The sequence below is a fragment of the Peromyscus californicus genome, unplaced genomic scaffold (genome assembly GCF_007827085.1).
Source record: "Peromyscus californicus insignis strain IS unplaced genomic scaffold, ASM782708v3 Scaffold_15__1_contigs__length_86483966, whole genome shotgun sequence".
Classification (NCBI taxonomy): domain Eukaryota; kingdom Metazoa; phylum Chordata; class Mammalia; order Rodentia; family Cricetidae; genus Peromyscus; species Peromyscus californicus.
The window spans coordinates 73,862,848-73,890,521 of record NW_026294447.1 but is presented as its reverse complement, the minus strand read 5'-3'; the positions used below and the strand labels follow the sequence as shown (position 1 = coordinate 73,890,521).

The window sequence follows — 27,674 nt, the reverse complement described above, 5'->3', positions numbered from 1 at the left end:
ATACCACACAGGCACACAGAGAAGCAACGACAGGCAGAGAAGGGGCAGAAAACACAGGCAAGTGTTATACACGAGGAGTATATAAAGGAGTTCTGTGCGTGTTTTACAGCGTCCCTAGACGTCTGAGACTAAAACTAAAAGAACAAACATCTCACAGAAAACCAAATGCTTCATAAAAGTAGAAACAGCCGGGCGGTGGTGGCGCACACCTTTAATCCCAGCACTTGGGAGGCAGAGCCAGGCGGATCTCTGTGAGTTCGAGGCCAGCCTGGACTACCAAGTGAGTTCCAGGAAAGGCACAAAGCTACACAGAGAAACCCTGTCTCGAAAAACCAAAAAAAAAAAAAAAAGTAGAAACAAAGCAATTTGTCTTGTCACTTTAAATAATAACACTTTCTGCGGCTTAAATGGCAGTAGAACATGTGACAGCCTTGGTGACAGAGACCCTGAAAAGCACAGTACCTTCACACGCTGTACTTAAAACCAGAGTCCACACCGTTGGAGTACAACAACCTGACCATACAGAGTAAGAGCCCCAGGATGTGGAGGCTGCAGTGACCCAGCCCTACAGACCATGTATATGGCACTACACACAAATGGGTCACTGCAGCCTTATTTAAAATACGGCACAACTGGGAAACATCCAAAATAACACAGGAAGCATTTTAAAAAACTGAGCTCCAAATCTTGGTAATGATATTCCATACACTAGTAAACACCGGCAAGTGCTCACAACAGACTAACATTATGATAAAGAAAACATACGCAAAGAATTATTTAAAAACTGTTATTTAAAAAAGAAAACAAAGCAAACTGACAAGAGTCCATGGGATGATGCTATCAATGAGTGAAGGTTTTCCTTTACCTTTCAATTATTCAATAAAAGTATTATTGTAATAAGGAGGAATATCCAAATATTACAAGACATGCTTAGTTACTGCATTAGCATTTATCCTCTCAGAGACAAGGAAAAGGCGTGGTAAGTAATATATACAAATAACTTTATTGTTTTTAAAGATATATACTGGCATTATCTGTGAGTTAGGTGCACTGCCCATGTCCAGTAGAGGCAAGGTTACAAAAGATACATAAGAAATATTCACATAGAAATCATGGTAGGGAGAATGTCCTTTTGTAAGGAACCAGTACATTCCATACAAACAAGAGGGCTGTGATAGTGTTTTAAGACTCAAGAGCCTCCCACGGTGCTGAGGTATAGTGATTGACAAGGAGCTTGCCGGCTTCTTTCTTGTCCACTATTCACTGAAGTCTCATTCGTTTCTCAGGGGGACCTTTAGTGCTCACAGTCTGCTGAACATTCTTTGTACTCTCCTTCTCCTCAGATTTCACAGTTTCTGGTAGAGGCTCTGTCTCTTTCTTTGTCTGATCCACTAGACATCAAAAGCAGGTATTTTGTCAAAACAAATGAAGGTGGAAGGAAGACATAAATTTAAACACTGGTTAGTATCAATGGTTTACTCTTTTAAATTCATTTTTAATTGCTTATGAAGTTGAATATTTAGTTGTTTTCCCGGGCAGACATATTTTAAAAATCATTTATAAACCTAAAAATTTATTAACTCGAAGAAATTTATAATGCTAAGCAAACACATGGTATTAAAATAAGACATGTGTGAACACGCCACAAAAACAGATCCTATGGCAACTTACCAGCCAGCTCTACACCTGTTCTCGATGAGGAAACCTAGCATCAAGTCACTGTGGCTTCTTTGCTCTTCCTGTTCTCTTTACCTAAACCCCACTTTTAAATGCTAGTATCACTACTACCAAAACACTCAGTGTTGGCAATTCAAAAGTGTTCAAAGGTTAGGGGTGACAAACTATAATGGGACAGCCTAAAAGGACAAAATAACCACAGCTCATCTCACATGCCATTGCTGTTAGGACATTAAACAGGCTGCTTAATCTTACTTCAAGTTTAATAAGAATAGCAGATGAACCATACCTGGGACAGGCTTTTCTCCAGACTTTTGCTAGGATTTGAAAAATAGGAAATGGGAGAAGGAAAAGGAAAAGTCAATTTAATAATGTTTCTTCTGGGTTTCATAGTCTTAAATGATATACTTACGTAACTGTATTGTAAAGTGATTTCATAAAGGACAATTACCATTCATGCACCATAAAAAGTAAGCTTGTCATTTTCTACTCTTTACACCCTTCATTCCAGAAAAAAAAAAAAAGACACAAATCTAAAACCAGAAGTCATCCATAAAAATGCTGTACAGCTAACAAGCTGTGTGCCCTCCCACAAAGGCTACAATAAAAAGAATAGTCATGTGGAATTCAATGAGAAGAAATAAGAGAACCACCAAACCTTAGAGACTTACCTGCTTAGAGGATATGAACTATAAAAAGGAGAATGAAGCCAGGAGTGATTTAAGCCCAGCACTTGGGAGGCAGAGACAGGTGGACCTCTGTGAATTTGAGGCCAGCCTGGTCTACATAGTGAGTTCCATGGATAAACCCTTTGATTTTAAGTATGGTAGGCATGGGAACTAAGAAAAAGATGTCTTTCACCCAAAGATTTATTTATTTTTATATGTATGGGTATTTTCCCTGCATAAATGTCGGTGTACCATGTACATGCCTGGTGCCCAAGGAAGCCAGAAGAGGAGGTCAAATCCTTTGGAACTAGAGTTACAGATGGTTGTGAGCTGTTTAAGTGGGTGATGGGAGTAAAACCCAGATCCTCTAAAAAGCAACAAGTGCTCTTAACTGCTGAGCCATCTCTCCAGCCCAGCTGGCTCAGTGGTTTAAGATAATGTATTGCTCTTGCAGAGGACCTAAATTTGCCTGCCTGGGCAATTTAATGAGACCATGTCACCAAAAAAAAAAAAAAAAATTAACAGTCAATAAAACGGCTGAGTAAAGTAAAATGCACCTACCACCAAGCCTGCCCTGAGTTTGACCCCTGTGACCCACAGGAGAAAGGGAGAAAATCTACTCCAAGTTCTCCTATAACTTCCACATCCATGGATGATGGCACATGCATGTCCCCTCCCCCAATGACTACCCTGCCAGTAAATTAATACTAATTTCCCCCCGTTAGGAAAATAGTGGGGGGAGATGTGCTGAGGATGTAGCTCCTCCAAGGCCTTGGGTTCAACCCACAACACTGAAAAAAATTAAACAACAAAGAGGCCTATTTTCAAGGCTGGCCCTTGGCTGATAAACATAAACTTGAATTGTAGGAGGTTTCCACCATTCTGTATCTGATAACACTGATTCACTGTCCCTAGGCTACACAAATAATATGGTTTATAGCAAAGATCTGCTTTCCTTCAGAGACTGTGGGACTTTGTTATGTGCTTTAAGAGAAGTATCAATATATGATGAACTACCTCTAAAAGACTTAATTCTAAATTCTAATAAATTTCCCAGGCAGAAATATTCATATGTTGGTGTGTTTTTATTGTTGAGGTAAAAATGCATACTCTATATAACCTGTTACAAGGAAGGGAAAAGGACAAGGAAACCTATATACAGACCACAGACCCCTCCAGACTCTATTGTGTCTTTTCCCCTAGAATCTGACTATATATTCTTTAATGCATAGGAATGTTTTGCCTGAATGTATATCTTTGCACTACATGCATACCTGGTGCCTGCAGAATCAAAAAGAGGACACTGGAGCCCCTGGAACTAGAGTTACAGACAGTTGTGGCCTGCCACATGGGTGCTCGGAATCCAAACTGATCCTCTGTGAGAGGAGTCAGTACTCTTAACCACTGAGCCATCTCTCCAACCCTTGGCTGTGTATTCTTATTATATCACATAGTAATAAATCTTTACCAAGTAAAACCACATAAATATCTAACAAATTAACAAATACAGGGGTAGTCACAGACATCCCACAACACAGCCATAGATCATGAACATATCAAGATTTAAATATGTCTAAAGTAATTATTCCTTATTTTACAACAGAAGAGGGAATAGAGTAACAGTGAGGGGAATGAAATTTTAAGATTTTTTTAAAAGGTTTATTTATTTATTATGTATACAGTGTTCTGTCTGCACGCATGCCTGCAGGCCACTAGAGCACACTAGATCTCATTACAGATGGTTGTGAGTCACCATGTAGTTGCTGGGAATCGAACTCAGAACCTCTGGAAGAGCAGCCAGTGCTCTTAACCTCTGAGCCATCCCTCCAGCTCCAAATTTTAAGATCTTTGTACTGCTAGTTCTGAACCACTTGAACTGATGTCCTATGTACCAGCACACGCTGACTAATCTTTCCTAATGAATACTGCCAACCAACTAACAGACTGTGCTATGAGATGGGTAAACACAACAGGAATGCCTTTAATCAAATTTAATCACACAGTCTTAAGGTAAACCTAAATGGAGCCATATCCTATATAGTGCCCTAGCAGCTTCCAGATAAAAACTAAAACCACTGAAAAGAAATTCATCATAAAAGACAAAAGGACCTGAACCCCCCATGCTCACGTTAGTATCAGTGTAACATCCAGCAGTAACACGAATTAAAACATGGAAAAGGGGCTTCAAGACTCATGAAGACTTCTCAAAGACTCTCCTGTGCTAATACTACTACTGAAAAAACACTTAGGCATCAGAAGCCCGACTGTTCAATACTGTCTAAGTAAAAGTACACCCTGAGCTCCAAGCAGCTGAGCAACTCTGCGTAGCAGTTCCAGGGAAGCCATCTTTTCCTGCATCTATTACAGAGCTGGATGTACTCTCGTGACTATTTACCTTTTGGTCCTTATGACTAAAACAAATATTGGGTTCAAAAAACAGCTATTCTCATGTATCTATTGCTACCTTTAAAAGAAAAACATCACTGAGATTATATGAAGGGTATAGTCAGTTTGATCACATAACAGAGAGGTAGGAGATACAAAAGATGAGCACTGGGTTCATGTGTATTTGCTTTTAAATTATTCCATTTTTATGTATTTATTTTAATTGCCATAACTTTCTACAAGGTAAAGCTTTTTTTGTATTAAGAGTCAAGGCTGTCTTTAAGCTTCTACAGTGTCTAGCCTCTCTCACTAGATGCCTTAGCAGCTATGAGCACGGGCTGCTCTTACAGAGGACCTGGCTTTGATTCTCAGCACCCACACAGAGGCTCACAACTGTCTGTTCCGGAGCATTCAATGCCCTCTTCTGTCCTCCAAGGGCACCACATACATATGTGGTACATAGACATGTATGCAGGCAAACCCACACACATTAAATAAATAAATAAATATAAATGAATGAATGGTTTTAAAGGGAACCTTTGGGCTTACCTATAGACAATATAATTAATTCTTTAAAAATTAGTCTTACTTTTTTGGTGCAAGGGTTTTTTCTTTTTAATTACATGTGGATGTTTTGTCTGCATGTATGTCTATGCACCACATGTATGTATGGTACATACAAGTATGTATGTACTTGCAGAGGCCACAAGAGGGTACTGGATATTTGTGAGCTGCCACATGGGTGCTGGGAATCAATCCCAGGTCCTTTGGAAGAACAGCCAGTACTCTTAACTTTGCTGAGCCATCTCTCTAGCCCTAAGTTTGTTTTAAGATTTATTTTTATTTATGTGTGTATGTACATGTATGGATACCCATGGAGGCCGAAAGACAGTATCTGACCCCATGGAACTGGAGTTACAGGCCGCCTGATGCGGGTGTTAGAAACCAAGCTTGGGTCATCTGAGCCATCTCTCCAATACCTGGTACAAGTTTAAAACTGATATGTATTGTACACTTACATCACAACTCAGCCTGAATGAGCTGTGTTTGCAATACTCAAGAGTCATGTGTGTCTAGTGGTTAATGTACTGGACAGCACAGATTTGGATGCCCTTCCCTCAGGCTACGCAGTAGAGATAGTGTACTCACTGAATAAATGACCAGCACACCTCATCTCAAACAACCCAGAGCAGTTTCCCAGCACACAGCACACAGCTCTAACTCATGTTTCCCCTTGTTCTACCTTCAAGAACAGTTCATGAAATTTCTCTAAGCTAGCTTTCTCATCTCATGTTCCAACCTTTGTCTCTTCACTACCACATAACCATTATAGTAACATCTCTCACTATTTTAGAGTCAGACAGGGGAAGAGGAAGCCTGTTCTAAAATCATTTTATGGTGTTTAAAAAAAACAAAACAAACAAAAAACTCAATTAACTTAAAACTATCTTTAAAATTCCCTCAGATCCTTCCTAACAACAATAAACATGCCTGTGAGAGTACACATTTCTTTAAAGGTCCAGAATAACTAGCACTAACATGGCCATGAACTCCATTTCTCAGCTGCTTCACTTCAAAAGCTCACAGTGTAGAATGGCAGGTGGATCTGCTGCTAGACTACTTCTAAATCCCTAGGTGGCATTACAACCCTTTAACACAAAAGAGAACTCTAAGGAACCTCTGCTTCCTCTCTTGACCATGCCAAGCCCTCTACCACTTTCTGTTAAGTCTTAACCCATTAACCATTTAAGAAGCGACATATGTTATATATCAGGCTGGGAACGCAGCAGGTAGAATAGAAAGCATGAGCTTCATATTCTAGGTTGGTTAGAATCTACTATGCTTTCAGCAACCTTACAGGTGAGAATGTTATCCAAACACAGAGCTCAGTGTTCACACAGATTCAATAAGGAACAGAGAGCAATGCTGAATCCATTCCTTTCATTCATTACCCCCATTCAGCCTTTTTAAACCTTTCCTCTCATTCAGGGGTAATTTTTCAGCTAATAAGGAAAACCAATATTTCTAAATCATACCTAAAAGACTTTCCAATTAAAACGTGTCAAATCAAAATTCACAATACATTCTCATTACCTGAACAAACTTGGGTGGGAATTTTTGTCTGAGGTCTACGAGTAAAGCATCCACACGCTGTCTCTGAAAAATAGAGCTTGGTTCTTCTTTCCTTTTGGCTTTAGGTTTGACTTTATCTATTAAAATATAAAATCCAATCAACATGCTGAAACCATTATTTTAATAACATCTTTACTAAGGCAATTCTTCAAATAAAACAGCAAATATATAAAAGGAGTTCCTAACTATCCTTTACAAACGGGTGTTAAATTCTAACATTTCAAAAGCTGACATACCTGTCTCTTAAAGATATTTTAGTTTCAGTGTGTAACACTGATAGACAAACAGTTCTAAGACTAACATTCTTCATAATTACCTAAATCACAATCCATATTATAGGCCTGAAATTACTTTTGAGTATTTTAAGTGCAATTCAATAGTCCTTTTCTGTACAACCTACTAAGGACAAATAGAAAAGACAGGTCTTAGTTACTATGCTCCATTATAAAGATAGTAATTAAACCAGGCAAGAGAATCAGGAGTTAAAGGTCATCCTTGTCTATACAGTCAAGTTAACCTATAGTTAACCTGCCTAGACTACACAAGATCTGTCTCAAAAGACTGAAATTAGCTGGGGATGGTGATCCATATCTCTGTTGATCTTAGCATTTGGGAGGATGAGGCCAGAAGAATTAATGGCTCAAGGACAGCCTGGGCTCCATATGGAGACATTTTCTAAAACACATTCATTTATTCATTCCCATTCTCTCTTTCTCTATGAAAAAGGCTAAACATTGTATTGAGGAGAAAAAATACAAAACAAGATCATGAAGGCAAGAATAAAAAAGGATATGGAGGAGAAATTCTAAAGTTACAGGCATTTGCTCTGGCAGGGGGAACAGAGGTAGGGAATGGGTGTAGGGACTGTCTCTAAATGAAGGATTCCAAGTGGCCATGCTCTAGACATCATAAGGTGGGGACAGTTATCCCGGGTCAATTTTACTCCACTAAGGTACACTTTCCTACATCAAACATTACTGCCTGCACCCAATACTAAGAATCAAAGTAACTTTATTTGAAAGGCCACTACACAGCTCTGAAGCCTACATAAAGGTCATCTTCCCTATTCTTAATTATTCTCAAAAAAAAAGAAAATACACTCATATAGACACATTTCTGGACACAGGTTTTTGGTAAAACATGCCAAAAGAACAGCCATCAATTAGCATCCATGGAAACTAAAGGACCTAGTATCATGACAGGTGCTAACATCAAAGAACTAGAAAGTGACCTAGGTCCAGAGAGAGGTACAGTAGACAAGGCAGTGGCCATGCAAGCCTGGAGAACTGAGTGTAATCCCCCAAACACACATTAAAGGTGGATGCAGAAAACCAACTCCAGAGCTGTCCTCTGACATCCACACATATTCTGTGGCACACAAGCTTATATGCACATCACACACTCACACACACACACACACACACACACACACACACACACACACACACACAGTTTCAAAAGACAGCCAGCAAACAACCTAATCAACTAGGGATATAACTCAGGAGTAAAGTGCTTGCCTAGCATGCCTAAGGCCCTGGGTTTAACCCTTAACACAACAGGAGGGGGTAAAAATGAAAATGAAAGGGAGGGAGAGAAAGGGAGGGAACACAGTCTGGCCATCTGAAGAAAAGGCACCAAGAGCAGTATCTCATCTCCTGACTTTGAAGACTAGAAGGCTGAATGGTTCCAAATTCCAAGACAACCCCAGAAGTAAGAAATATCTTTGCTCATTCATCACCAATGTTTCTCCTCTTATGTTCCATCTTTATGTTTACATCTTCTTTACAAAGCTTATGGACATGTGACCTCATAGACAAAACTAACAACTGTTCTGATGTTACTATTACTGCACCTATGACATGAACACAGGGGCAGTAATGCCATCATCTGAGAAATTAAAACCTATCTCGGTAACATAACAAGCCTTCGAGCTGCATCTTCAGAGTATCAAACCATTCTGGGAGGGCCTAGGCACTCTACTTACCTTGCTCTTCATGATCTTTAAAGTGCCACCAATACCCTTTGGAAGGATGGTATCGACAGTATGACATAGCTTCATCAAAAGCTGACTGAATACCATGCACTGCAGTAAGCTTGCAAAACAAAACAAAAACCAACAAATTCTAAATCTCTCATGAGGTCAACTAAAATGTCCTAAGTAAATATAAAATATTACATATGCAAAGATAATTTCCTGTTTTCAGAATCTAGATTGCCATTTTACTGGAGTTATATTCGCCTCCAGTATCTGCAAGGGATGAGTTCCACCCTCACATCCCTTATATAAAATAATTAGCATTTCTGTGTAACCTATGAATTCTCCAATATTCTTTTAATCATCTCTAAATTACTTATAAGACCTAACACAATATAAGTACTATATAGACAGACAGCTATTACAATGTATTGTTTAGGGAATAATAAAAAGGGCAACAAAAACATAGTACAGGTGCAGTTCTTTTTCCAAGTACTTTTATGTATATTACTAATGATGTGGAGCCTGTGACTCTTCAGACTCTACTAGCACGGACTTGACCCACAGTAACAGTCAACATTTTATACCAGCTTACACAAAGCAGAAGAGCTCCTACTTGATTCTCAGAGCAGGGGCTCTCAATTAGAAGTTTGCTTTAATGTTCTAAGAATGTAAAAAAAAAAAAACTAGGTGTGCTGGCACACATCTGGAATCTCAGGACTTGAGATGGAGACAGGAGGACTGGAGTTCAAGGCCATCTTTGGATACATAATGAGTCCAAGGCTACTGTCTAAAGAAATAAAAAGGGAAGGGAAGGGAGGGGAAGGGAAGGGAAGGAGAGAGGGAGGGAGGAAGGGCGGGCAGGCAGGTAGGCAGGTAGATGCGTAGGTGGGTGAAGACACGTACCACTCTGGAGTTTATAACTGATCCCAAGTCTGGTGCCTGATAGATGACTCCAGCAATGATATAATAATCAGCCAGTGGGATAACTAAAGCAGCAGGAAAAAATGCTTATGAACATATCTTGGACACAAACTGCTAAAAAATGATTTTTTCATAGAACGAACAACTAAACTCTGGCACTTTAATATATGAAACTTTAAGGGAAGGTCTGGCAATTTCTATAGAAGTAGGCAGTATGGGAAAACAGCCACACTGTTCATTTATGCTATCTAGGGTTGTTAACAGTTGAGCAGTTCCATGTAGTTCCATCCACAAAGCCTAAAGAGTTTACTCTCTGCCCTTCACAGAAAATGTACACCAATTCTTACCCACAAGCAGGGCTTTTCAAACACCAGGCACATCTGAATCAAGTTTAATCAATTCAATGCATCTTAAGATTATTAAAATGAGATCTTACTAGGTACATGTATAGGTATATATAGCACATTTCAATGGACTAAACAATGCCAATGCTGTCAGTCAACCAAATTAGGAAGTAAGACTGAAGAACATAAGACACTTAGAGACCAGAGTGAAGAAGATATGTGATGCATGCACTATACTTTCCTCTGAGTCCCAAGACTGAGCCCTCAGGACAAAGATAACTATTACTGAGCCTCAATACCATCTTGTGTAATTACTATATCCTGAATGTTCACAAGTAACCTTGCTTATTATCTACAGTTCTCTTTTTCTCTGCAGAGACTCTAGACCTTCTACTCTGAAATAAGATTTGAATTTCTAACTATAGCTTCTTTAGTGATTCTAACTATAGTGATTTTCTGATATTGAAAGGTTCCAGGGAAAAGGATGTCCCCAAGTGTCTTTATGTAGAGCATCTATTTGAGAGATGTCTCTCAGCAATACCACCCTGCTTTTCTACTTTGAATAATCTCTTCTTCAATGAGACTCTGCAAAATCTTGGCTTGATCCCAAGGTGTCTTGAAGTGCCAGTCATTGCTAAAATATATGCTTTAGCTCTCTGATTCAAAATCAAGTCTGGATGCATTTACTCTTCAATGTTGTTTCTTAAGCAAATATTCATTTGATAGTAAAACCCAGGTAAGATTTTTGGTTGAATGTGTCATTTGAAGATACTCAGTGGATTCTCTATGAACTTAATAAAAAGTATTAACTCAAAGACTGAGAGGAGATGAAAGTTATTCAGGAGGCTCAAGGTCCAGTGGGAACTCAACAACTGTGCTCATAGGAAGAGGTGAACCATCTGGGTTTTTGATATACTTCTTACGGGAGCTATACCTGCCTGCCCAACCAAAATGTATACCGTGAATATGGTGGAAAACTGGTTCCTACTGGGAGCCTTTAATTCTAGTGAACAGAAAATGCCTATGTGACTAGTCCTCAAAAAAAGGTTTAGGCTCAGAATTTCAAATGGCTTCCTGGAGTAGAAATGTGTGTGTGTGTGTGTGTGTGTGTGTGTGTGTGTGTGTGTGTGTGTGTGTGTGTAACTTCATCTTATGCTAACTAGAAGGCACATTTGGTATGGATCCTCAGAAGATGTTGATTCCTACAATGGCTTTTCCTGTTATTTGTCTAGCTGTGTATCCTTACCAGGCAGCCATAACAAATTCTGGCTGTGAGTACAATAGATGCTGACTCTGATGAGTACACCCCTAACAAGTACTGGACATATATGTAGTTTATGGGACATATAGAAATAGAACTTGATGCAAAACAAAACAAATCATAACATACCAGTTCCTGAATGGTATACCAAAATAAATCCCTTATTTAAAAACAAAAGAAAGCACACAGATCAGGAAGTAAACAAATTGTGGTGTTTTGGACATTTTACCTTGAGCAGGGGACTGCCGCTGTTGCTTTCGAATGATGAAAAGAATGGGCTCTTGAGCATGTAAAAGGATGTATTCAACTCCAACCATCTGACTGAAATGGAAACATACAGAGATCTATGAAGGATTCCTAAAACTGTGTAGGACACTTAAATTACCAAATAAATTGCAACAGTAGTGTAGAAAGGGAACTAAAATGCTTATGATTAATGTTAAAAGTTGGCTATTGAAAAAAACCAGCTATTTTCCCAGACAGTTGGTACATAGATTAAAATGTGATTTTTAAACAAATTTATAAAAATTCATGAATTTAACAGTAAGTTACCTTTAACAGCTAAAATTACCTCATAGCAAAAGCTATTTAAAATATAGAAACTAAACTTTATAAAACCAGTGAGCCATCTCCTCAGCCTAAAGCTCAGGGGTTTCCTTCCAAAGATTCAACTGTATCTATCGCTAATTACCATACACAGGCAAAATGACCAATCATTGCAAAATCTCAAGTTAGCAAAGGTGCTACCTTCTTAAAACAACTTACTTCAAGTGCTCTAATGTTAGCCTCTGCATCTTGACCACTTCATTATTACACGTCCTATCATAAAAAGGGTTGCTTCTTTCTGAAAAGTAATCCAGGACACTACCACTGTTCAAAATGGGGATCCAAGAGCTGTCAACCCAAGAGATTCCCAGCAGATTATCTATAGGAAAGAAATAAAAGAATTAAAAACAATAAATAATCCAATGAATACCTACTATGTGCTGTGAATTAATGATATAGATTCTGCCCTATGCACTCATATTTTGGCTGTGAGCCTAATATTTAACAACTGAGCCATCTCTCCAGCCCAGCCCTATGTACTGTTAACAGTCTAACAGAAGAGAGAACTATGAAAAAGGAACACAGTAAGGACTACAGTAAAGTTAGGGGTAAATTAATCATAGAAGCATAAGTAGGGTAACAAAACAGCTCACAGAGAAAATGGAAATTATGCTTCATGGGCAAGAGGTAGGTTTGCATTGTTAAAGGAGAGACTCGCCATGAAGAAGAGGGTAAACTGGTTCCCAGCAGAGAGAACTCATACACAAAGGTACAAAAGATAAAATACATTGTTTCTCTATTTTGATTTTGAATAGTTTGATTGGGTAAAGAAGTATTACGATTTGAAATCTAGAAAGATCTTTTTAAAGACTAGAAATCCAAAGTTTTTTGGGGTTTTTTTGGTTTTTGGTTTTTTCGAGACAGGGTTTCTCTGTGTAGTTTTGGTGCCTATCCTGGATCTCACTCTGTAGACCAGGCTGGCCTTGAACTCACAGAAATCCACCTGCCTCTGCCTCCCAAGTGCTGGGATCAAAGGCATATGCCGCCACCACCACCACCACCGCCCGGCTGAAATCCCAAGTTTTTAATGCTAACAACTGATTCAAAAATTTCCAAACACACCCACAACCACCAGTTTAAAGATCCTTCCATTGGCAGGCAAAGAATATCAGGGAGCCTCTACTATAGACAAGAGAATAGTGATACAAAAGTTAAGGGGCAAATGGTAAGTAAAATTCCCTTTTTACAGCCATAATGTTTCAGATTCAGAGTAGAATTAAATCTTAATTTTTAAAAAGACATGGTAGAGCCAGGAACAGTGATCAAGACCTACAGGCCATAGCACCCTGGGAGGCTGAGACAGGAGGATCAAGAGATTGAGGCCAGCTTGGACTACATGTGATCCTGTCTTAAAAAATATGGTAAATTAGTTTTCTATAACTAATGAGTTTCATTGTGCGCTGACTATGATAATAATGTTTCATATCAGTGCCTACTAAACACCACTAGAGTTAAGTTATAAAAATCATAATGCTAATATAATACTGGTTGAAAAGTTTCACCTCTTCTATACAGCTACTTTGGGCATCTCTGAAGAAGTCAAATCTTGCTGGGCATTGGTGGCACACGCCTTTAATCCCAGCACTTGGGAGGCAGAGGCAGGCAGATCTCTGTGAGTTCCAGGCCATCCAGGTCTACAGAGCGAGATCCAGGACAGGCTCCAAAAATTCAGAGAAACCTTGTCTCGAAAAAGGGGAAAAAAAAAAGTCAAATCTAACTCAAGGTAACAAGTAATTTCCAGCAAAACGAATCAAACGTAAAAAAGTTGTTACATATAAAAAAAATAATAAATTGTGCTTTATGTGACCTAAAATAAAGGACACAAACAGATGAAGTATGTTAACAAAAATAATACCAACTGTGGTGGTATTGTGTTCCCCAAAATATTGTGCACCCTAATAAACTTATCTGGGGTCAGAGAACAGAATAGCCACTAGGTAGAGGCTAGAAAATGGTGGCACTCACGCCTTTAATCCTAGCATTCCTGAGGCAGAAATTCCTTTGGATCTCTGTGAGTTCAAGGCCACATTGGAAACAGCCAGGCATGGTGACTCACGCCTTTAATCCCAGAAAGTGAGCCTTTAATCCCAGGAAGTGATGGCAGAAAGCAAAAAGGTATATAAGGCATGAAGACCAGAAACTAGAAGCTTTTGGCCTGGTTAAGCCTTTAGGCTTTTGAGCCAACAGTTCAGCTGAGATTCATTCTGGATGAGGACTCAGAGGTTTCCAGTCTAAGGAAACAGGATCAGCTGAGGAACTGGCGAGGTGAGGTAGCTGTAGCTTGTTCTGCTTCTCTGATCTTCCAGCATTCACCCCAATACCTGGCTCAGGTTTGATTTTATTAATAAGACTCTTTAAGATTCATGCTACAACCAACCATCTCTCTCTCTCTCTCTCTCTCTCTCTCTCTCTCTCTCTCTCTCTCTCTCTGTGTGTGTGTGTGTGTGTGTGTGTGTGTGTGTGTGTGTGTGTATGGATAAAGTCATAGTCAAAATATTCAAAAACAGGAAATAATGTTTTCAGAAAAAGATATCTTTTCTAATAAAAAGCAATAAAGGGAAACCACGGCCAGGCAGTGGGGGCACACGCCTTTAATCCACCCCCCCCCAAAAAAAGGGAAATCACGACTAAGATTTAAATTCTCTAGTCCTACTAACAATCTTATTTACTGTGAAACATGCGTTCCTTTTAGCTATTTTAGGAAATTGACTTTTTTTCCTTAAAAATGTTTCTTATACCTTATCTTTATATCATTTACCAGGCATAATCATTTCATGCCCGTATCTATTAACTAAAGGTAGGTAGGTAAGATCTTTATTTACATATACAACATTATGTGTGTTAAATGCTCAGTAAACTTGTAACCCAATAAATGTTAACTGTGACAATGGTAGTGGTGGTCTTTTCTCTGCTCTCATGGCAATTTTAATATACTGTTATTACTAATTCTCATATCATAACCAAAAACACAGAAATGTGCTCCCATTAAGTTGTGAGTTTTTATTTGTCAGGAAATTACTCATCAAATGCTTACAATTCATGACTGAAAGCCAAGGCAAGTATGATTTACTCTATTAATCACACATCTTAATCAATCAATTTAAACAGCCTCATATATTTAAGGGCATTCATCTACAAAATACTGAACTGGAATGAAAAGTATAGTCTCTGGCTGAAAAAAAAATGTATCTGTCCCACTTCAAGATAACCTCTGGTCACAACTTCATAAATAGAACTACTACCAAATCAGGCAGATTCACCCACTTCTCACTAATGCAGTTATCACCCTTTTCCAAGCTATCTGCAATTTCCATCCATTCTAGAAAAGTCCTCCTGGCTTTTCAGATGCTTTCCTTGTCTCCCTACACTATTCTCGGCCGCAAAAATGATCTAACACATAAATACATAAATTAAAAGAAAGACAGTCAGCACGTGCCGTCTCCATTGATCAAAACTCTGCAGTGGCGCTCTTACTCTGAGGAAATAAACCTTACCCTAGCCTAACAAGACTTCTCTAAATTATCTTCCCACATCTTCTCACTCCATTTCTGGCTGTGCCAGCTTCTCTGCCACTCCTCTAAATATCAAACACATTACAATGATGCTAACAAATCTAAACAATAAGTAAAACGCTGAAAATGCTAAATAATCAAATACGGTATCGTGGACTAAATTTTTCTTTTTACTTATTAGCAAGACAGCATGGTGAACAGCTGTCAGGGTAACACTCAGCAATCTTCAACTGATGAACTTAGAAATTTGAAACTCCTCACAATGGAAGACCAGCAGATAAAAATGTGATCCAGAAATACTGACAACCGATACTTAAGTAACTATACATAAGCTGCCTGGAACCTCAGTTCACCTAAGATAGCAAAAGATATCTCAAACACTTTAAAAAAATATATGAAACATGTTCATTCAAGTAACCCTAATTAATTAAACTCAACACACACACACACACACACACACACACACACACACACACACACACACACACACACACACACCATGGAAGTAGGTGGTGAACTTGTTGGGAATAAAGGGTTCACCGGGAGTGTGTAAGATAAAAGAGGGTAATGGGCGGTATATATGATCAAAATGCATTATATGCATTTAAAAAATTGTCAAGAAAAAAAACTGGAACATATACAAACATGCTACCCGAGACCAAGAAGCAATGAAGAGGTTGCATCTCCATTTATTTATTCTCTGATTCAACGAAAATGACAATACCGCTACAGCCTGCCGAAGGTAACTACTGAATGACAAACGAAAGGTATTATAGACTAAAAATTAAAACATTAATACGAAGACTTAGGGATTTCTGTCCGGTACGATAGGATCAGTCCTTATTTTATTCCACTTCTCTCTTCCCAAAAGCCATCCCCTCACCTCGATATAACGCCCCAGCATCGTGGTAGAAAAGGCCAAAACTGCTTCTAACTCTTCCGTTTCGACTCTTTTAAAGAGACTCGTCAGAATACGGAAACACTCTACAACTTTTCGTCAAATTAGAGCCTTCAGTTGTCCAGAAGCCACTCAAAAGAGCTTGAGAGAGACCTCACAAAAGGGTATGAGGCTGACCTCGGCGAGCTATAAACCCCTAACAGACCACAATCTGGGGGTGAGCGTAACATACATTACCTCGGATATCCACCGCCGCCATAATTCTAAAAGCGCTCGTAGAGCCTCCTTCCGGCGCACAGTGAAGGTAATGACTACCGCGACGGAAGCGGCGGGCTGCCGACCGTACGGGAAGCAAGGAGGGCCAAAGTATTCTGGAGAAGCGCGCGGGGTGGCAAGGCGGAGGGAGGAGGGGTAAAGCAGGGGAACCGGGTTGAATTTTTGCAGTTGGACACCCGCGAAGAGGAAAAAGGCGAGGCACGGGGTGGCGACCAGGAGGTCGAAGAGGTGGGACCCGCCGAGGAAAGCCGGGAGGAGGGGAAGGGCGGGACTTGTACACTATGGAGTAGGAGAAAGGAGGGCTACGTCGCAGTGGATTCCCAGCTGGAGCTGGCCGAGTCTGGAGGGACAGAGTCAGAGAGAAAAAAAATAAAAAAGCAGGCCAAGCATCAGGGCCGAACAGTGGAAAAAGTAAGTCTATTTACAGGTAAAGAGGTTGAACAGAGTCCTGCCTCATGCACACCACTGATATTCTAAAATTCTCCTCTAAACCGAGTCTAAGACTCACTTCTAATCCCAGCTCTCAGGAGGCAGAGCCAAGTGGATAGCAAATTTAGGGCCAGCCTGGATTACATAGAGAGACAGTGTTTTCAAAATAATAAAAATACCTCATGAGTATTCAAACGAGCTGTTATTTAGCAGAGAATTCAAAAGTCTTTCGTTTGCCTGTTGACTGAGCCCATTAAAAACCTTAACCAGGGCTGGAGAGATGCCTCAGAGGTTAAGAGCACCGACTGCTCTTCCAGCGGTCCTGAGTTCAATTCCCAGCAACCACATGGTGACTCACAACCATCTGTAATGAGATCTGGTGCCCTCTTCTGACTTGTAGTCATACATGCTGTATACAAAATAAATAAATCTTTTAGCCTGTCTCGAAAAACCAAAAAAAAAAAAAAAAAAAAAAAAAAAAAAAAAAAAAAAACACCCTTAATCAATTAGAAACCTGAATCAATTTATGACTAAATTTCTCAAAATAGGAAGTGCTTCTGAGGTAAATTGTTAACAAGCTTGAGAAAAAGGAATGTTCTGAGTATTGTCCTAGTGTCTGCCTTCCAGGTAGTCTGGAACAGACAGACTTCAAGTAGGGAACAATTCTGTGGTGTGGAGAAGGCATAGAAAACGACAGAAGGACTTTCTGTGTCTAGTGTGACTTTATAAAAGCAAAATGAGCCGGGGGGTGGTGGCACATGCGTTTAATCCCAGCACTCAGGAGGCAGAGCTGGGCGATTTCTGAGTTCGAGGCCAGCCTGGGCTACAGAGTGAGTTCCAGGAAAGGCTCCAAAGCTACACAGAGAAACCCTGTCTCGAAAAACAAAAACAAACAAACAAAAAATCAAAATGATGGAGGTGCCTGCAAACAAGACAGAGCCCCAAAGCCTGATACAAGGAGCTTATATTCTCAAAACTAAGTACTGCCAAGCTCCCATTCCCAGCATTTAACCATAACCAACTAGTAAGGCAGGAGGACCCCTGATTTAATTTCACTCAGAGACCAAGGAATAGCACATTTTAAATCAGTGTAGTAAAAGCATATTTCTTGTTCACTTCAATTTTTGAACTAGGATGTTATACTTGAAATGATGTGGATAAAATAAATGTTCACAAAGAAGTATGCACATGCTGAGCTGGGTTTTTTAATACAGACAGTTTCAGCAGGAAACAGCAAGCTTTTGTTTTGTTTCACTGATCTTGTTTCCTTGTGTCCTTAGAAGCAGATTAGGAAAGGCTGTGACAGAACACACGCATGATAAACCAGATGGATGTTAAACCAGACTGGGGAAGTCCACTGGATTTTGCAGGCAACAGGAGAAATGTGATTGAACTTCCGGTTTAGAAAGCTGCTTTAAGGAGGATGGAGTTGGAAGTATTCCTAAGACTCAAACCGGGGAATCTATATTGGCAATCATTGGAAACTAAATGATGCCTTCACTAATAAAAATATTGAACTGAAGGAGGGAGGGATGAAAAATATTTAGGTGACAGGATTAAAGAGCAATGGTGACTTAATAGCCTGGTGGGGGAGAGGGATTAAAAGTGAGTCAGCCCCAAGGGTGCAAGCATGGGAGAGCTGGCCCCACTATTGATCTGTCATGGGACAGTGTCTGCGAGGGAAAGATGCTTCCCCTTGTTCCTCACCCCTTGCCACCTTTGGCATGTGGGAGATCTGGCCCCTGGGTCATGAGAGGAAGGGCTGGCCCTGCCCTCACTGGCTGTAGCACTCAGGACAACAGGCCCTGCACCTCACCTAGGCAGCACAGTAGAGCTGATCCTGTTGATGGGGGCTAATGTGATCAGAGAATGTGAGCATGGCAGATCTGGCCCTGCCCCTCATCTGCCTTATGGAGAGATTACCCTCCCCTAACCCCTGTGGCAGGTGGGAGAGCTGGCCCTGAGGTTGTGAGAGTGGGAGAGCTAGTCCTGCCCCTCACCAGCTGCAGCACTCAGGACAGTGACCCTTGCAACACAGTGGAACTGGCCCTAGTGGTGTAGCTGTGGGTGAGCCGACCCTGGGGGCATGAAAGCAGAAGAACTGCCCCGCCCCTTGCTGCTTGCTATATAGGGTGAACTAGCCAGGGCAGTGCTGGAGAGCTCCCCCTGGTGGTGAGGACAAGGGAGAATTGGTGGGCTGCCAGAACCAGGACTATGAGTTGGCCACCCCAACATCCATGATCTGCTGGAGCATGTGAAGGGGCCAGTCCTGCAGATCCAAAGTTGCAGGATCTCCACAACATAGGGCAACAGAACATCCAAGAGGAGTCCCAATGAGGGCCCAGTATTGATAGTGTAATGGGATTCAGAGGCCTCAAACCAGACCAATGACTTATTGCAATGAGCACTTGCAAGTAAAGATATATGGACTAATATACTGTGTGACTCACTGTGTCACACTACAACTTCTACAGCAAGATTTTTCTTTTTTCTTTTAAATTTTACTTCATTCTATTGGGGGAGGGGTGTTTAGGGGCAGAGGGTGGATGTGAGAGGAGGGAGAGATGGGTAGGCTCGAGATGCATGGTGTGAAAAGCCACAAGGAATCAATAAAATGTTAAGAAAGAAGGAAAGAAAGAAAAGGAAGGAAGGAAGGAAGGAAGCTCTTCTAAGAGCTCTCCTGACTAGAGAACAATGCAGAACACACAACAAAAGCTCCCTTTATGCTAATGTTCTAAATAAAAAGAAAAATACATGGCTGTGTTCCATATGATATCCTTGAGAAAGTGGTCTAGAAAGTATGAAGTCTGTATGAGATGTTTTTCTCCTCTTCTGAGGAGGAACTTCAGATGTTTCATAATATAAATGAAGGTGGAAAATAACCTCAGAATTGCGGAGGCAACACCTCTGACAAGTCATTCTGGCATCTCTGAGAGTGGATCCAGTGGTCCAGGGAGAGACCAAGTATCAAGATGACCTGGGTGTTTAAATGTTACAAGAAAATACATCACTCATCTACAGCATGAAATAGAGGACAGCACTTCTGAAAACAGCTGTTCACCTGAGGGAAGTAGCTGTAACTGTAAAATAATCCAATCACTAAGAGCTTTAGCCCTACAGTCCCAAACAGATAAGCTCAGTCAGAAGACACAGAATCACCAGTGCCTAATGGGCGTCAGTATTCTTCTCACTACAGAACATTCATTAAGGGTCTGTGAGGTTGGATGGCACTAAACTTCAAAGACCCCCATGAGCCTGCCAAAAGCACCAATAGTGGCATACTAGATGATCAGAATCCCACATCACAGTAGAAAACCCCTAACCACCATCATCTTCTTTGGGATTGAGGTCCTGCGTTGCTTACCTGACTCTGGGTGTTGCAGAGGAGTATCCGACTCATGTGTCAAGCAGGAGCCCAAAGTCAAATAGCTGGGTGTCAAATGACAATCACAGAAGGTAGCAATAACATGCAAACCTGATGATGAACCCTTCTTATGGACCTCTGAGTAGAGGATTAGGCAGTTTCCTAAGTAAGACTATCAAGGAGGGGCATGTAGCTCAGTGGTAGGGGCTTCCCTAGCATGCACAACACCCTGGGCTACATCTCTAGCATTCGAAAGAAGTTATAGCCAGGTGTGGTGACTCACATTTGTAATCCCAGCACTTGTAGAGGCAGGAAGATCACTTCAAGTTCAAGGCCAGTCTGCTTGCTCTACAGAGTGAGTTCCAGGTCAGCCAGGGCATCATAGTGAGATACTGTATCAACAACCCCCTTCCATAAAACTCCCTAGATTTTATTAATAATACAGTCAATTGATCCTGGTTTCTTATTGCCATTCTAATCTGAGCCTTATCTACATGTGGGTCGCATTGTTAGTAATGTTTGTTTCATCTTTTTTCATGATTAAAATCACCAAAGATTTATCCAATTGGTTTGTTTTTCTTTAAAAATCAACTCTTACTTTAATGAATTCTAGTGTGTCTTTTTCGCTTTCATTTATTTCTGTTCTTAATCCTGTTCTTTCTACTTCATGTGACTTTCCCCCAATTTTAAAAAATTAACATTATCTCATTAATGCTCTTTTAATCATTTATTGCTATAAATTGTCCTTGAGGGAACACTTTCCATTGTATACCTTGAGTTTCATGCACAGTGTTTTCATTTTATTCTGAGTGTTTTTTTAAAGTCTTGACTATTTTTTTAACCCTGAGTTATTTGTGTGTTTTTAAAATTTACAAACGTATGTAATTTTTAGTTTTATCTTTTTTGTTACTCTACTTGCCTTGCTCTCAGAAAATATCTTCTATTCAATACCTATCCTTAATATTTGCTAAGCTTGCTTTGCCTCCTACATGATTATGTTACAACTGTATTTTGAAATAAGGTCTTGCTATATAGCTCAGGCTTGCCTCACACTTGCTGTGTGGACCAGTTTGACATGGAACTGGCTCAGCCTCCTCACTGCTGTACAGCAATGTGTGGCATCATACCCTGAGACATCTAAACTCCTCTGAATGCTATTCTCCTCTTCCTGAATTCACACATTCAGCCCAGTACATGGGAGAGCAAACATGTATATGGATGAGGAGGCAGATACACACACACACACACACACACACACACACACACACACACACACACACACACAGGAACAAACCACAAACATTTACCTAGAATATTCCACCCGTGGATAAGAAAGATTAAAACAAAGGCCCAAAACTGAAACAAAAAGGTTTGCAACTCTGCAGATGCTGACGTAATAAACATGACTTTAGTCATATTTCTTTAGAGAAGACTATGTACTTAGGGAGAAAGCAGGAAACAGTGTCTGGGGACAGATTCTCCCCTTAGCATCCCTCCACTGACATGCGAGGAAATTATAGTATGTTCATCCCCACCACTTCTAAAAAATAGAAGTGCCCAGGCGTTTTGGTGATTGGATGATTCTATCTCCCAACCCATTTTCATGTTATTTTCTCTCCAGCTCGGTTGCCTGGTAACTCGGATCCCAGGCCTGCCTTCCTAGTAATTACATTTTTGTGATCTCCAATCACTGCCTCCTGCTGAGCTTTCCTGCAGTTCACATTTTATTTCTAAATCAAGGCTATGTAGATGTAAGGAAATCATTTTCTGTTCTCAGAGCCACACACAGACTATGCTGATATAAGAATATTTACCAAGTATTTTCTGATAGAAGGAAACCTCTGGATTCATATTCAATTTCCTGCTGCTGGAAACAACCCATCTCTCCCACAGATGTCTGTCTCTATGAATGTGGCTTTATGTGAGCTTGACAAATAATGTAAACTCATTTTATACTTTCTTATAGCTGTCAAGAGTAAGATTCGATGTTATTTCACAGATTTTATTTAAAGGAAGATTGGCCCTTAACAGAAGAAATAATTGTTGAAATGATAGCCTTTGTAATGAATTCCATCTTCTCATCCATCCACATCACACATTATTTCCATGTTAGATACAGATAAAGAGTATCAATGCATATAATTTTCAGATAGGTAGTGTACTTGTGTGAAATATAAAACCATACTATGTATGTGCTATAACAAGCTGAGAATGCCTATCTGATTCATGGCCTAATCACAGAAAGAAACAAAGTTGTCTTCCTTGGTCTTTCTTTATTCCTTAAGCTCTTGGTTGTGGTTGGGTATAAAATGGCCATGTAAATAAGTATTGTAATAAGAAGTAAAAGTGACTTAACAGATGTTGTAAGGATACAGGGAACCAGTCAACTATAAACCCCTGAAGAAGTGTCCTAGTTGTCATCACAAAACCCAGATGCTAGACTCTGACTTTGCAAGAGTCAGCATCTGCCATGGTGGATGTTATCTCCCTCAGTCTGGTCTTTCCTTGTTCTCCTCCTATCCATCCCTTTTGGGCAGGGAGGGTTTATTCTATACCATTGTATATTTGAAGTAGATAGCTTTTTAAAACATCCTATAGTAGCTCACGGTTAAGAGATTGCCTTGAACCTCAGAAGAGAATTTGAGTTTTGGACTTCTGAACAGCATGGGAACTTTTAGAGATGGGCTAAGTATATTTTGCATTATGAGTATGAAACATTAGTGGGTGAAGGTGGAATGTTTTCATTTAGACCAATGTATTTGGGTATCAAGTTGACAAGGGGTAGAGATGTCAACCTGACTGGATTGAGATTCTGTGGAACCATACCTCTGGACCTATTTATGAATGTATCCAGAGAGTTTAACTGAAGAAGGAAAAAAGACCCACCCTGAATATGGGCTACACCATCCAATGGGCTGGAGTCCTGGGCTTTAATAAAACAGAAAACAAACTGAGCACCAGCACTCGTCCCTTTCAGCTGCCTGACTACATGGCAGTGTAACCATGTTCCGTATGCACCTGCTGCAATGATCTCTTTGCTGCGGTGTATTGTACTCTCAAACTGCACGCTGAAGTAAATCCTTCCTTCCTCAAGTTGCATTTTTATAGGTATTTTGTCACATGAGCAAGAAAAGTAACCATATAGTAAACGTGAGTACAAAGATTTTACAAAGGGGATGTCTTTATCTGCTGATGCTAATGTTGGTTGTTATGATTAAAGCAGAGCACTGAAAATAGTAGAATAAACTCTAAGAACTCTCTAAGTATAAAAGCTTGGTCCTGGGGTTGGTGAGATGACTAGTGGGAAAAACATCTGCTTCAGAACCTGACAACCTGTATTCAGTCCCTGGAACCCACCTAAAGGTGGAAGGAGAGAACTGACTCCACAAAATTACCATCTGAGTTCCACACATGGACCAACACATTCACATCATACATACATGATGATAATAATACTAAGAATTTTTAATTAAAAATCTTGATCCTGATCTAGTAGTTGTGTTTATTTGTTTGTTGCATATATCCTAATTGGTTTTAATAAAAACCCAGAATCAGGTTTCAGGGTGAAAACTGAAAGATCAGAGAAGCAGAGCAAGCCACAGCCACCACCCCTTACTCACCAACTCCTCAGCCTGAAGGAGCCTCTGCAAGAGAGCAAATTCCTGTCTTCTCCCACCTTATATTCCTTTCTCTGCCCAGCCATACCACTTCCTGTCTCAACCTTCCTAGTGCTGGGATTAAAGGTGTGTGATCCTGAGTGCTGTAGTTAAAGGTGTGGGCCACCACTGCCTGGCTCTGTTTCTCTTTTAGAGATTAATCTAGCCCAGCGTGGCCTTGAATTCACAGAGATCCAAATCTCTGCCTCTTGAGTGCTAAAATTAAAGGAGTGTGCCACCACTGCCTGACCTCTATGGCTAACTCTGTGGCTAACTCTGATCTTCAGGCAAGCTTCATTAGAGTACAACAAAATATCATCACAGTTTGTTTGTATCTTAAGATAGGGTTTCTTTGAGTAGTTTTTGCTGTCCTGGAGCTTACTCTATAGACCAGGCTGGCCTTGAACTTAGAGATCCACCAGCCTCTGGCTCCCAAGTGCTGGGATTAAAGGCATGTGCCATCACTGCCTGGGCATAGTTATTGATTAAAAAGAAGTATTCAAGGATTGCTGCCACATAGCTTAAATATGTCTTTCTTGATCACACTTCATGAGATGAGGCCATAATAAACACTTAGAAATAAACAGACTAGGGTCAATAATGATGTTTCCTTGATCATTCAGTATGCTCAAGCTAATATAATTTTAGACAAAAGCCACTTAATATGATACAATAATACTAAAATATAACTAAATTGAAAAATATCAGCAAAATTATAAATAATAGTAGATGCTTCAATAGCTCATACTTAGGCAAGACACAGTCCTAAGTACATAGACAAATTTTTGCATTTAACTTCCCAACAACCTGGTGAGGCAGTCATTTTAAGTGGGCAGCTTACACACAAAGAAACAGAAGTTTAAGAAAGTTAAACAAGTCACTCAAGGCCACAAACTTGTATCAAGAATGGAGCCTAAGTCTCCAAAAATCCTAACTCCTTCCCATTCTGTGGTCTTGCATTTAGCACATTAAACACAACTGAACAGGTATTAAAACTTGAATAGTTCATAAAAACTTGAGTGTGATTTTCCTTGTAGAGTAAAGGGAATGGGCACATTGCTTTAGCTGGGAATGTAGTCACAAACATAGGAGGGGTTGTGTTCAAAGAGGAACAGGTAAAACTGCCATTAGTAGCGGTGCTGAAAGAGGAGCCTGCAAGGTATACACAGCCCATCTCATGAAAGAACTGATTGGCATAGGAATTTTGACATGTTCCAGAAGGCCCTGGATCATCAGTTATATTACAGAATGAGAATTCAAATGTCAGTATGGAAAATACATTGGATACATATTAACCAAGAGTTCTTAACAATAGAGGTAAACTGGGACTATCAAAGTGATAAACATGAAGCCCTTGTTGTGGGGCAGGAGGGGATAGCTCCCTTGTGTCAGAACATGATCAAAAGAATGACCCATGGTGAACAATGCCTTGGGGAACTGTGAGACAGGCTCCAGGAGCAAAGGCAGAGGGCCTTTTACCTCAGGTGCATTTTGTTCTCTGAATTGTTCTTGGACATGATTTCATGCCTCCTGTGACAGACAATTACATTCAATTTGTAAGACATGTTCATTCTTGTTGAATATCACAACATAGGTAGAGAATCCAATCTGGTCAGTGTACCCCAGATCTGGATATGGCCTTCTGCCTGGCTTTCATCCTTTCCCAGATATAATCTATAGTAAATGTCAGGAAATTGTGTTTAAATTGGTCTGTCCTGAGAAAGTTCTGGGAAAGGGCTGCTCTATTAATATTTGCTATGTGCTTCCTGATGTCTATTTACATGCTTTTCTGATCATGCCTTTCTGAACTCAGCCTTCCTCGGATCACTGTTTTCTTTGTTACATTTGTGTATAATAGTACACTGAAAGTGAAGTAAGGCTGTCAGCTGCATTAGACTGCAGTCTGCCCATCTGTGGTTCTTCCAGGTCCTCAGATCCCGTGTCTTGCAGACACAGATCTCCAAGGCCCACAGGTGACTGTTGGGTGTGTGCAAAAGTGGGAAAGGACGCAGTCAACGAAGGCTGTCCTAACTTTTTCACCCATAAAATTTCCTGCCCTGGGTTATGCTTTACTAACCCAATTGGGAGTCATCAATTCTGACGTCAGAGGAAAGATTGACGGTAAAATTCATTAGGTTTCCTGAATAAAAAAAAAAGTGTAATGTCTTCCAAGAAAATAATTAAACCACCATGGGTCTCATCTGTATAATTTAAAATTATGAAGTAGGTCATTACTTGGTGTCCTGAGTCTAGGGTGCATCTAAGCTAGTGGATAATCAGACTCCATCTGTCCAAAATTAGTCAAATTACTCTGCATGCCCGGAATGAAAATGCATTCATTTCATTTTAGGGTTGTCAATGTATTGTCAAATGTAATTCATATGTGTCTTGATTATCCATTCTGATTTTCCTAAAGTGCTTGAATCTTGCTTAAATAAAAAGAAAAAGAATAGATGAGATGTGTAATAAAGTCTCTCAATCAAGAGCTCAGAGCCATAGAAAGAGGGAAGTTGGATAGTGCTATGGTCTTGATCTGAAAAGTCTCCCACAGGTTTGTGGGTTTGAACACATGGCCCCAGCCAGTAACACTACCCTGAAAGGTTGTGACAACTTTAGAAGGTGGGATCTCATAGGAGCGCATGGGTTCCTGTCTCACGCTGTGCCTCCAGGTGTAGCCACCACGTAAGTATCTCTGCAGCATGCTCCTGTCACCAGGATGCTGCCCCACCATCCCTTCCCTACCACAAGGGATGGAAATCCTGTGCCCAAATAAATCTTTCCTTCTTTCAGTTGTTCCCATCAGTTTATCACAACAACCGGACAATTAACCAATTCAAACGGAATATTGTTATCCCTACTTATAAGACAGGGAAGATAAACAGACATGTGACAAGTTGCCGGGTGTTGAGGAAGTCAATTAAGCCAGCAAGCCAAATGGAAAGTAACCACCAAATCTCTTGAATATGTTTTTCAGCAGTGGTGCAGACAGAGGACGGAAAAGGAAGACACTGGCTCCCCAGGGTTCCATTTTTGGAATGGCAGAGTGAAATGGAAGCACAGATGGGAGAGATCGTCTTACTGCCAAAGGGCCCTAAATAAAAGGCTCCTAATGTTTCTTATTGACTTGTGAGGCAGCAGGAAGGAAAAGGAAAGACTAGGAATGAACAAGCACCAAGTCATTCTAAAGAAAACTGCCTCCAGAAAAATCCTCAGTAACAAGGTCTTGGCAAAAGTACCTGGGAAGTGTCTCAAACAATGTCCCAGTAGAGACACCTCCAAATGCAGGCACCTGCTCTGGAAAGTGTAGCCATTCACACTTCTGTCGATGCCACATTAAAGAATAAAAAAAAGATGCTTCTTCTTGGAATAGGTTAAACCAACACCTAACCCAAGTTTGAATTCTCCACTTCTCTCCCTGTGTCTTCCATCTGTCCTCTTGTCTGTGTTCTGTCTGACTGTTGAGTGTGTCTGTCTGTCTGCCCCTAACAAGGGGCTTTATGTTATATTTATTAAATAGCATAGAAAACATGAATGGGAAAGGAATGGGGAATTTTTTATTTAATTGT

General features: G+C 40.2%; 1 protein-coding gene and 1 long non-coding RNA gene across 5 annotated transcripts in view; one reads left to right on the top strand and one right to left on the bottom strand.

The window, feature by feature from the left end:
- Positions 1–27,674, top strand: part of LOC128111142 (uncharacterized) — a 92,965-nt gene that overhangs the window by 44,998 nt on the left and 20,293 nt on the right. The window lies entirely within an intron of this gene.
- Med6 (mediator complex subunit 6) lies at positions 985–16,780 on the bottom strand. 3 transcript variants are annotated; one of them, XM_052739409.1, is made up of 8 exons: positions 16,621–16,753; positions 12,133–12,292; positions 11,597–11,688; positions 9,745–9,827; positions 8,848–8,956; positions 6,825–6,940; positions 1,967–1,994; positions 985–1,391 (listed from the first exon to the last, which is right to left on the bottom strand). In XM_052739409.1, the coding sequence occupies exons 1-8, from the start codon at positions 16,640–16,642 to the stop codon at positions 1,261–1,263; spliced, it is 741 nt and encodes a 246-aa protein (XP_052595369.1). In that variant the 5' UTR covers positions 16,643–16,753; the 3' UTR covers positions 985–1,260. The 3 variants fall into 3 exon arrangements, with proteins under 3 accessions (XP_052595369.1, XP_052595370.1, XP_052595371.1); XM_052739410.1 differs by lacking the exon at positions 16,621–16,753 and adding an exon at positions 13,476–13,661; XM_052739411.1 differs by lacking the exon at positions 6,825–6,940 and having other exon boundaries at positions 16,621–16,780.